The sequence below is a fragment of the Leptopilina boulardi genome, unplaced genomic scaffold, assembly GCF_019393585.1.
Source record: "Leptopilina boulardi isolate dan_hultmark-lab unplaced genomic scaffold, ZJU_Lbou_2.1 LbouV2_303, whole genome shotgun sequence".
NCBI lineage: Eukaryota > Metazoa > Arthropoda > Insecta > Hymenoptera > Figitidae > Leptopilina > Leptopilina boulardi.
Genome location: NW_026137867.1, coordinates 145,333 through 157,766, shown reverse-complemented (window position 1 = coordinate 157,766; position 12,434 = coordinate 145,333). Strand labels below are relative to the sequence as shown.

General features: G+C 27.0%; 1 protein-coding gene across 3 annotated transcripts in view; it reads left to right on the top strand.

Annotated features, from left to right (window-relative positions):
• Positions 1-12,434, top strand: part of LOC127282960 (trichohyalin) — a 152,256-nt gene that overhangs the window by 59,363 nt on the left and 80,459 nt on the right. For all 3 annotated transcript variants that reach the window (XM_051307563.1, XM_051307562.1, XM_051307564.1), the window contains exon 3: positions 5,106-5,181. In XM_051307563.1, the coding sequence (XP_051163520.1) occupies positions 5,106-5,181 (76 nt within the window). The remainder of the gene's footprint in view (positions 1-5,105; positions 5,182-12,434) is intronic.

Here is a 12,434-nt window from a genome sequence, read left to right as displayed (position 1 = left end):
TTTTCTACAATTCGATAGTTATAGCTACAAATATTGTTGAAAAGAAAGAATATATTTTTTCGTCACTAACTATAATTGAGAAATAAAATTATGGATATCATGGAAAAGAATCTAGAATTTTTAAAATTATATTTTTTTTGAAAATTAGAATAATGATGAAAAATATAATTAAATTATTATATATTATATCATATTATTTTAAAATAATTATATTATTATTATTATTATTATTATTATATTCTAAGTTCTAATTAGAAAAATAAAAATTTCTAAATAGAAGCCAAGACAAACAGTTTAAAAAATTATTGTTAGAAATAAAAAATAATAATGAAATATTTACGGATATAAAAAATTGAAAAATGTCTTTTTAATCTACTTGAAATTAATTTTACCTTTTGAAAATTTAAACTTTCTAAATAGCAAGTTGCTGATTTTAAACGAAGATAACATATATTGCAAATCTGGAATGTGGACATTCGTTTTTTTTTTTTTTTTTTTTTGTTAATACGAACTACAAGAAGTTTTGAAACATTATTCTCGCTTATATTGGTGAATGGTACAAGAAAATTAAATAATAATATTTGTCTTTTAAAATATACACGTGACATTGTGCAATTTTCAAATAATGTTTAATAAACCGAGAAAAATATTTTCCATTTGTAAATAAGATAAATGTTTACGAGATATTTACAATGAAAAATTATAACTCGTGTATTTGTTATGTAAATTATGATTTAAAAAAAAAAATTAATTGTGCAAATTTCCTGCAATATGTATATACTGTGGAAGGAATTCTAATTTTTATTATTTGTTGTAAAAGCATAATTTGTTGATTTATTCAATTGTAAGGATTGTATAATAGGCGTGATTAGGAGAACATTTTGATATTTTAAGACTTTTTTTTCTATTTTTTATTAAATTCTTGTTTATTTATTTTTTTTTGCTATTTATCTTATTATTTATAATAATTATTATTAAAATAATAGTTAATAATAAATAGCTAAATATAGAAAAATATTCCTTGTTAAAATAAAACTATGCAAATTTTTTTTTTTTGAAATATTACTTATAACGGTTCAGTCGCATAGAACTGGAATATGTTTCAAATCACGTTTTCAACGTGAAATTAATTTCAAGTATATATAAGAGAAACAAAAATTGTGAAATAGAATTTTCTACCGTACACGGTAATATGTGTGAATATATATTTACTATTTTTGTTACATTTTGTACGGTTAAAATATATTGTATTTTTTTTTTTCTCTTAACTGCTAGAGAAATAGCACGTGACATCACTACAAATTCTGAGCCTCTTTTCTATCTATAACCGTCTACGTAAAAGAGTCACAAAATTTAGTAGATGCTTTAGAAAATTTATGAGATCGTGTATATAGTGGCACTATGCAATGAACTAATGTTCCTCTATAGAGACAGAGACTTTTATAGTCTTTAAAAGGATTAGCTGTGTAATAGTTTGTTAGATTTCAATAATAAATATTTAATACAATTAATTTGTTTATATACCTAAAATGGGAATATATTTTTTTTCTTAATAGTTAAATATTTGTTTTAATAATTAATAAATATTATCACTGAAAAACAAAATTTATTTGATTTAAATAAACTGTATTTGAAACAAATAAATATTTATTTGATAATAGTCAAGTAATTGAGCATTTGAATCAAATACATTTTTTTCCGAGTAAAATGATAAATAAAAAACAAATTCAAACTTTAGTGTGTGCAACTGTAAATATTAAATTTAAAATTTAAAACATTTTACCAGGATAATAGAATAAAATAATTATGGAAAATCTCTTATTAATATAATTATGAGTGTAAAAGTTTTTATATAAAATTTCAAGTTCTTCTATTTAATTTTTTATAAATGCGTGGTATCTCATTATTTTTTCAAGGGAAAATAAAAAAATTATATAATGTAATTATAATCAGTATCTTTACAAATTCGTTTATTGGACTGATTTGTCAGATACTAAAGTACTTTAGTACTGATTCAAAGAATTAGTTTTCTTTTTTTAAATGAATTTTTTGTTAAATTCATCTTAGGATTATTATCATTTTTTTGGCGGGACATTTATATCCTTTGGAATATGTTTGAGTCAGCATTGTGCGTATTTGGACATTATCGTTGAAACATCAACACCTCTGTGCCAAGTCGTTAGGGGGAAATGACTGCTGTTAGAGTCTTTCCGGTGGCACCGGAAGTGTCTTCGTCTCGCCCTCTAACCCTCAATGTTTCGCGACAAATCACACACACACATACACACACTAGAAATGCAGCTCTTCCTGGCGCTTCAGGCTGAATAGTAACACACGATTATCTTGCATAGAAGAGGGACAAGTCCTCTGAATAGTTTTCCGGATCCGATTATCCTGCATCATGTCGGTCAAGTTTGCAAGCCTACAAGGTGGGTTATATAATAAGCAAAGTCTGTATACAAAGTCATATGGATTAGAGATTATCAATTTTCCTAGGGGATGAACTTTTCTCTCTCTCTCTCTCTCACTCTTGATCTTGATCCTCTTGCCTCCCTTGGTAATCACAATGTCGCTAAAGTTAAGGCGCTTCTAAACGAACAAACGCTGATGTGGTTGGATATCGATCGTCAGTTGACGGGTAAATTAAACTCGGTTTACCCAGGTTTCCGAAACCCTCATGTCCCCTTTTTGTGTGTATGTGTCTCAGGAAAGGAGAGAATAGGAGTGTCGCATGCGATGGACAACTAAATTGTTCGACAAATACCAAAATAGTTGAAATAATTCAATCAGAACTTCAACAGGCAAATTATTTTCTACCACTTTGGATTAATTGAAATATCTAGAGCTGTTGAAATTCCAATTGTTGATTGTACCGTTCGCACTAATTACATATTGTTTTTCTAGTCAGTTGTTACACAATTGCGCTATCCTGAGAATTTTCATTCTTTATTGTTCAACATTTAGTTTTCTATTTACAAAAAGTTTATATGGTTTGAAAATATTTTTTCCAAATCTTCTATAATATTATGTATTTTGTATTTTAATTTATAGATTTATTCAAAGTATAGATTTGAAAATATTTATGTACATTAGTGTCAGCACTTTCTTGAGCCTATTCAATTTCATCTTAGTGTTTCTTTTTTTTTTTTCATTGCAAGAGTCATTCTTCGCGGCGTTTATTGCTTGCTCATGTCCTAACGAATGCACTAACTTGTGGCATTAGTATTTCTTTGAATTCTATCGAGATGCTAAGCGAACTATAGCCACCTGGCATGCAAAGGCAATGTCTTGAATTCTAGCATCTAACCGACTATAAGGGTGAAAGGATCCTCAAGGATAAAGAAGGTAAGAGGAACGATGTCGTGAGCGAGTGAGAAAGAGGGAGAGAGAGAGAGAGAGAGAGAGAGAGATATGTGTCAAAGCATTTGCCTTCAAAGCAAGAATGCCGAAAGCGTTCCAACGTTCCGTTCTGCTCAGGAGTAATCGTATGTTACCCGTCATATCTCGGAAGCCCTAAGAAGGCACTACGAATACGATATTGTGAATGTATATTTTCCAATAACGAGAAAGATGCTCTCACCGGTTCAAGAACTCTGAAATTTAATACCCTTGCGAAAGAGTCAAATATATATATACACCTAACCATTCCATAAATTCTGCATTGAGAAGATTTATCCAATACATTAAAATAAATTATTTTTGATGTACGTTACATATTTATTTAAGTAAAAAAATTTTTTTTACACTCTATTTTCAATTAATTTTCAAAGTTGATAATATTTATTTTTTATATATTCGTTTCGTTGCAACAGTGCACAGGAGAAAAAAAAATTGTTTGATTCAAATAATTGATTGACTATCACTGAAACAATAAATTATACCATTATTACACTGCAAAAAGAAATATCTTATTATAAGATACATTGGAAGCAAGTTACCAAAAGTATCTTCCTATCCATCTTCTATCTTAAAAAACTAATGCATTTTAAGTTGTTTTAGATAACTTAGAAGCAAGTTATAAAAAAACATCTTAAAAAGGCGACCAAAACATCTTAAAATAAGATACTTCTTTTTGCAAGTGTAATACCATTTATTAGAATCAGGATTCTAATATCTAAATGGTATTTGTTTACACTATAAAAAGAAAGTACAAAAATAGTACCGATTTAAGGTATCAAAATAGAACCAAATGAAAATTTAGTACCTTAAGTCGGTACTGAATTAAAACCTCTTGTTTTACAGTGTTCAAATACAAAAATTATTATTGGTTCAAATACAGTATATTTAATTCAATTATTTGGTAAATATTTATTTGATAATAGTCAAGTAACCGATTATTTGAATGAAATAAATTTTTGATTCAGTGTATTATCAATTAAATATTTTAAATAATTATTATTTGAGTTAATTAAATGGTATTTGTTTCAAATACAGAAATTGTTGGTTTAAATACAGTTTATTTAATTCTATTTGGTTTCAAAAATTATTTGGTTCATAATATTTATTTGTTAACAGTCAAGTAACCAATAAAGTAAATTTCTTTTCCAGTGTGTATTTAAATAATACCTCACAATTTACTGTTATTATTAAAACAATTAATAAAGAAAATATAATAATATTTAATTAAAAAAATAATTTAAATTAAATAAATTTTAAATAATTAAAAGAATGAGAAAAAAATTATTTTGTGTATATTTATATAGATACGATATATGGTTTATGCAACATGTTATTCATAGTCCCCTTCTCCAAAGACATCTTCAGAATGCAGTATACCTGGGAATCGATTGAGGTTGCGTACCAAAGCCGAGGGGCTCTTTGGAATTTAACGCAAACCTCCATCTAATTAATCTAACTGCACTAATCTGATTGGAGCAAAGTCGTTATCGTTAACCAAGGGGGGGGGGGCGTTCAAGGTCTACCGTTCTAGATACGATTATAAGATTTATTCCACGTTTCTCTGTACTTATATATAGACACCATGGCTTCTATATACGAAAACATATTTCTTTCTAGGCGTAATTGATGCATTATAGACGATTTTAATTTAAGTGTCTCATTAAAGCTCGAGAGATTTCATTTCGTCTTCTATTTTATGATTACAGAATATTCTGGAAAAATTCAATCCTGGAGCGAGGCAATTGATCAATGCAGGGAAAGCGTATCTCAAGGCTCTTCATGGTGAGTGAAATTTTTTTTTTTCTTTTTAATTGATTCAATTTTATCTTGAATTATTTGCTATATAAAAAATGTAGAAAATTAAGGTTTTTCCAAGATCGTTTTGCTACTCGAGCAATTTTCGAATGACTATTTATATTGCAAGTTAAAGTGGCATAGTTAATAGTATGCTAACAATGAGAACATTGACAGAAGTAACGCGCGCTGTTAATTTAAAATCTTTATTGAGAGAAAAAATATAAGGGACTAATTTAATTTTCATTGAATTAAAGTGGGACTTAATTAGTTTCAACGTTATACTTTGATAAACAGAGGAATTTTGCTTTTAAATATATAATTTAGAGAAATAAAATATAGTTATTAAATTGAATAAAATATTGTCGAATGAGAAAGAAGGAAAAAAATGCAATCAATTTTTATAAATTATCAATTATTGGTTTTTTTTTGTGATGGTGATAATATACATTATGATGTAACTTTGTTGAGAAAATTTATTATACCTCCAAGAAGACAAAATATTATTATCTTTTAATTAATTTTATCAGTTTCAAACAAATTAAGACTTTAAATTCCAACTATTTATGAAAAGCTAATTAAAACATAGTTTGTTAGTTTACAAAGTTATTTAACTATTTTTTAATAAGAAATTAGAAATATGGAATATTTTCTAGTCATTGTTTTTATTGCAATGAATATAAATTTTGTCTGACGTAATATAAACGTAATTTATGAGATAAATAATTGTTGCTAAAACAGTTATGTTTAAAATGATTTATGTGGAATTTATAATTATTATAAATAAAATAATTTCATTTTGCTCGTATTTTTCAGCTATAAATTTTAAAATGATTAATGGAAAATATTTTAATCATTTTACACGCAGTGTTGTGCAACAAAGCTATATTCTTTATTATTTTCATGATTTAAATTAAATAGTTTTAAAATTTCGTAGTTCGAATTTTTTATGTAATTGAATTTTATTATAAAATTCTAAATATTTGTTTAAATAATAAATATAAAATTTAAATGAGATAATAATTTTATGAATCCTGTGCAAATTCGATTTTGGTTAATTTGATTAAATGTTATTGACATAATTAATTTTTTAAAGACTAGAGAAATTTTGAATAGTGTTTAATTTAATTTTGAAATGAAATATAATCCCCGCATATTAACACATGAGAATTTCGAATTGAAATATTATTATTATTATTATTATTATTTTTATTAAATTGAAAATCAGATTACACAATATCCTCATTCAAGAATGAAGAGAGAATAACTGGATTTACGAGTTGCTCTATTCAAATTTCAAGCTTCTCCCATTTCCTGATTTTGAATTCTCCTGAAAATCAGTAATATATGAATATACCAGAAACACGGGGATATCGTATCGGACCGTGCCGGTGAAAGCTTCTGCGTAAGCGGGGCTTAAATCTGGCTTCGTCACGGTCTCGAGCACATGTAGAATTGTGCATGAGTAGTCGAGAATTGCAGAAGCAGAGGTGGTACTTGGTTGCTGCATATGGGTGAATTTATGGTGTCTCGTGTGTACCAAGAGAATTCTGTCCAGCATCAGCTGGAATATCGACGTAAATGTGTTGTCTCACGATAGATTTACGACGGTCACAAGGCGAATCCTTACGTCGAGAATGAGAGAACGCGCAGCGCCTGAAACTTACGACCCTGTAATTCCCTCCTTCCTTGTTTATCCTTTAATACGGCTGACTCCTTGTAAAGGACCTCCCCCTCTCTTTATTCTCTTAGAGCTACGAAAAGACTTCTCGTATTTTCTACTTAACTCTAAGCACCGTAACCAGTGCTTCACTTCACTTTACTCTTCAATTCTCTGCTGTTTACTCACTCAAGCTTCTCTCAAATGTTTTCAGTTTATTTATCAAAGTATAAGAACTGTTTGATGGTTTATGAGTCTCGAGTTGGGTTTCAGTTTGGATCGTAAAATTTATGTTTTTTAGTGGCTTTCTCGAGAGCTTTTTTATTGCCCCCGCAGTTTATCATTCCTTAGAAGAATAGATATGTTGTCGTATCTAAATTGAGGTTTTTTTTTTTCTACTAAGTTGACTGTTAAAAAGTCACATTATAAAATAAATACAATGAAAAAAAAATTTATTTGATTCAAATACTCGATTACTTGTCTATTATGAAATAAAAATTTACTTGAACAAAATAAATATTTACTTGAATCAAATAAATATTTACTACTACCAAATAAAGATTTACTATAGTATCAAATAAATATTTTACTTGAACTAAATAATTTTTATTTGATTCAATTAAATGTTATTTATTTCAAATACAGAAATTTTTTGTTCAAATACAATTTATTTAATTTAAATAAAAATTATTTGATTCAAGTAAATATTTATTTGATAATAGTCAAGTAATCGAGTTTTTGAATCAAATAAATTTTTTTTTCAGTGTACAGTTAATTTTTTTTTTACAGATTGATAGTATTAGTTTGATAGTAGGTGGGGAATTTTTTGTTATATTTGTCTTGCAGTAGAATAGGTCAGTTTCAGTCAGACGAAAACTGGTCATTTTGATTTTAATATATAGTTAACATAAAAATTATGAGTCAGAAATAGCAAATTTTTGTAAGATTATTATCAGTAGTAAAAGTAAATTTAAATAAGATTTTCTAATTGTTTGTACATTTAATATTAAGTAGTTAAAAGACACTTTTAGGAGAGAATAAGTCTCTAAAATTGAAAATTTCAAAAAAATTTTCCAAAAATCCAAAATTTATTTGATTTTAGCTGTAAATCCGTTGGTGCGATCAAATAGTACAAAACTCAAAAATTCTTGTTATTTTAAAATCAGTAGTGAATTCCATTTTCAGTCAGACAACAATTTTACCGAGTTATTATAATTTTGGTATATTAGTTTCAAGAAAGCAATAAAGTTTAAAGTTAAAACTTTATCGAAATATTTTCTAAGTAGTAAAAGTGATTTTTAAGTAAGACACCAAATTTCTAAATTCTTCGACATTTATTTATCGTTTAAATAGATCAAATTTCCTCAAATAAAAAAATTTCCATGTAGAAAATATATTTAGAGAAATGTTTTCATTTTAAATGTCATGTGTCGGCTTTATATATATATATATATATAGTTTCTCTAATGACAATTTCTCTCTTGTTATTTAAATTTTCATTGTAGACGGACGAATGAATTATTCTAGACGTCATCCAGTTAAGAATTGAAATAAAATTATTTCGTGCATAAAGCTTTGACGCGTGTCTGATGTGCTTTGCCATTGCTTTGTTCAGTAAAGAAAAGAATTTTGCTTTCACTCTTCAAAGTGTTTTTATTTTCTCACTCTCTTTCTCCCTTGGACACAGGGAAAGAAAGCCATTCAGTTCCACAGTACTTAAATGTACGTGACACCATGGTACATATAAAGCTTTTTTTTTTACACTCTCGAGAAATAAATCAATATAGTTTCTCCCTGATAATAATGAAAATGACAGTTGCGATGGTATTGAGGTTTGTGCTTCATTTGTCAGTGTATAGTGAATGAGGGTTTCATTGAGTGCGAGGCTTTATTGTATATATAGAAATGGGTCTAAATAGTATATATATATATAGTCAGAGAATTTCGAAGGGAGAGTGTCTAGAATTTAATTGTATCCTTTGAATCATCCTCGGGCTTTGTCCTCGAGTTTTCGTCCTTGGGGAATTAATTCGTTCGCGTTCCATTCCCTTCAATTCGACAAAGTCTTAAGTTCCTCTCGATCGCCTCTTCTTCAAACTAAACCAGCCGAAGAAGCAGTCTTAGCCAATTTATAACGTATTCGAGCCACTTTGAGGCTTGGCGCTCCCGTTCTTCACCTTGTCGTCGTCGTCGTTGCTTCTTATCCCAGCATCCGGGACCTTTTCCCCTTTCCCACGAATTAGGGCGCGGAAGTCGCGTAGTTAACTTGGAAGGAGGTAGAATCGTATCAGGAAATTTCGTTCCCTTTTCAAGTTCATTGGCGGATATGTCTGGGCTGGCGTTTTGATTATATAACTTTTCCATAGAAAGGAAGAGCGAAAAAAAATGAAAAGATTAAGGATGACTTCAAAAGCTTTTAGTTTCAAATTTGCATTTCTAACCGAATTAGATTTATTTTTAGTTTTAAACGGAAAAAAAAAATTTCTTGTGTTATCAACAAACTGCAGTTGTAGTCTCCATAAAACTGATTTTGGGAAATACACTCCCGCGTGAAAATGACAACTGTGGGAGTAGTATGGGTTAAATTTTTTTAAGATTTTATCCATAGTTGGGCCACTATGGGGCAAGTATGGGTTTTGTCCAAATCCCATAGTCAAAATCACTTGATTTAATTTTAGGATCATATTTTTTTTAATTTGAACCATTTTTTAACCAATTATTACACAAAAAATGTATAAAAAGCATATATTTTTATTATGAATATTATTAAAATAGTTTCAAGAACTTTTGTTAATATTTCAATAGTATAAATTTATTTATAATTTTATGGTGTATTTTTATTATATATTATAAATTATTCGTATTTAAATATATCTTATTTTCAATTTTCAATTTTTTTTTCAAGCAATAAGCTAAATAATTACTTTTAAATGATTCTTTTCGAATAAATTTAAATTTTGATTTCCTTTTTTAAGAATATTTTAGCATAAGCTAAATATTGATTTGTTTTATTACATACGACTGATTCTGTTAAAAAAGTAAATGATTTAATAGTCTATATTTATCAAGAATAAAAAATTATTTAAAACAATTCAAAAAATTTTAATTTTTTTAAAGTTTCCAAATATTTGAAAATTTATCATTTCACAAAATAAAAATTTTTATTTAAAATAAAGTATTTATTTATTAAAAAGAGAATTTGATAAAATAAAAATTTATTTAACAAAAAGACAAATTAATTATAACAAGGAAATTTTTATGTAATAACCTCAGAAATATGTATATATTTTTTCAATGATAAAAATTAGAAAAGTTTTTGAAATCACTTTTTCATTTTGAAAAAACTAAAAATTTCCATTTTTCATATGAATAAAAACACAATTTTTATAAGTTTTTTGTGTAACAATTGTTTAAAAAATGGTTAAAATTAAAAAAAATCTAATCCTAAAATTAAATCAAGTGATTTCAAGAAACCCCATACTTGACCCATAGTATGGCCCAACTATGGATAAAATTTTAAAAAAATTTTAACCCATACTACTCCCACAGTTGCCATTACAAGTCGGACTTGTAAACAAAATATAAAGTTTTTCAGCTTGTGGTTGCAACAATAAACTTTTTTCCGTGTAGAATTTTTTTTATTTTTTGTTTTGAAACAAAATAATTCTCAAAAATAATTTGTAAAAGAATTTCCAGTTAAATTAAAAAAGAAATGCGAGTTGGAAAGAAATTGAAAAATTGAGACATATTGAATTATCGTTTAAACAAATAGAAGGAAAAAAAAATGGTGAAATAAATCTCGGGGACTCTGGTATTGAGGGCGATAAATTCCAAACTCAAGTGGATGTAGGAAAATCGATTATTCGACTGGGATGCAATCTAAAGGGTCTTAGTATTCAGGAACAGGGAATTCATGTCGTGTACTGCCTTCATTTCCGGTGGACCTTGACGTCTTGATCCCATTTTGCCACGCAGCGTGACACCTTCGGTTTTCACAACTTCCGATGTGTGTATATATATGAGAAAGGTAATTTTATCTTTGAAGGGAAACTATATTATATATATATATATATATATATATATATATATATATATATATATATATATATATATATATTTAGGGAGGAAGTATGTGAATTCATTTAACAAACTTGATGTGTACGCACGCAATGAGTTAACATTTGTCGAGGTAGAAGTAGGAGGGTGTGATGGGAGAGATTTTCCTACGAATTTGGTAACCTACGTATATATCGAGGTGTCAGGAGCAGACTCTACCGCTTCTCCAAACACTAAAAACACGGGTACTGTAATTGCTATCCAGTCTAGGAAAATGTTCAAACATCCCAATTTTCAACTGTGCGTGTAAATGTTATTCGTACAAATTTATTCCTATTTGTGAAAATTAAATTATAAACTTTTACACACATATGATGCGCTTGTTTTGAGTAAATAATTCTTACTGTACGGGAAAATAATTCTCTGATAAATTTGACTCGTAAAAAAATTCTTGGAGAAGTAAGGTCACATAATTTTTTTTTTCTTTTTTATTTTAGTGCACAAGTAAATTAGTTTTTATAACCAAGATTACATTTTTATGACTAATTTTGTAGCAAATTATTTATATTACTTTTTTTTTTTTTATTAAATCAATTTCACGGGTACTGCCTTTCTTTTATGACAATAAAAAATAATCGTTTTGAGAGTTGGAATGTTATTTCATAATAGAGAAATTTATTTTTTATCTCATTAAAAAAAAAAATTTTGCATTTTTTCAATTATTTTAAATTATTTTTAATAGAAAATTAAATTACTAGTAATAAATTAAATTAAATAATAAAAATTAACTAATCTTAATTTTATATTTTTATCAATTTGTTTATATTCACAATTTTCTTTTTATTGTTCGTGTATATATAAAAATAAATTTGAGAGAATAATTAGCATTCTGCGATTCGGTGTGACATTTACCATAAAGCGCAAGTGGAACAGTATATATATTTAAATAACATAATTTATTGGAAGCCATTTGAAGGAAAAGTTTAATTTGTTTTTGATGCGCGAGTTAATTTGATTTTCTTGCTTTGCAGGAGAGAAATGTAAATGTTGGTAGTTTAGTATGATTTATTTGCGTCAAGTGAACCGGCCTATTTGTCTGACCATATGCAGTGTTTTTCTACTATATATATATATATATTCGTGGCTCATGTTTTGTCGCTTATTACATTTACAATGAATCAAAGATTTAATGAAATTTTATCTCTAGAAGCTTTTAACGACAAATGCATAAAAAATTTGTATTGACATATTCTACGAGATAAACATTAATTAGCATTTATTGCAGAAAATTGCATTTTATATACTCATTTCAACATCATTTATATATATATATATATATATATCTTTATCAGATTATTTTACCTTAGGGTACGTTTATTATATTCTCTTTGTTCTTTTGATTGAGGTATTAAAAATTTTTAATTAAATTTTTATATTGTTTATAATAATTATTTACATTTTATTATATATATATAATTTCCTTTATATTATTTCATTTGTTTATATCAGTTATTTATAAAATATT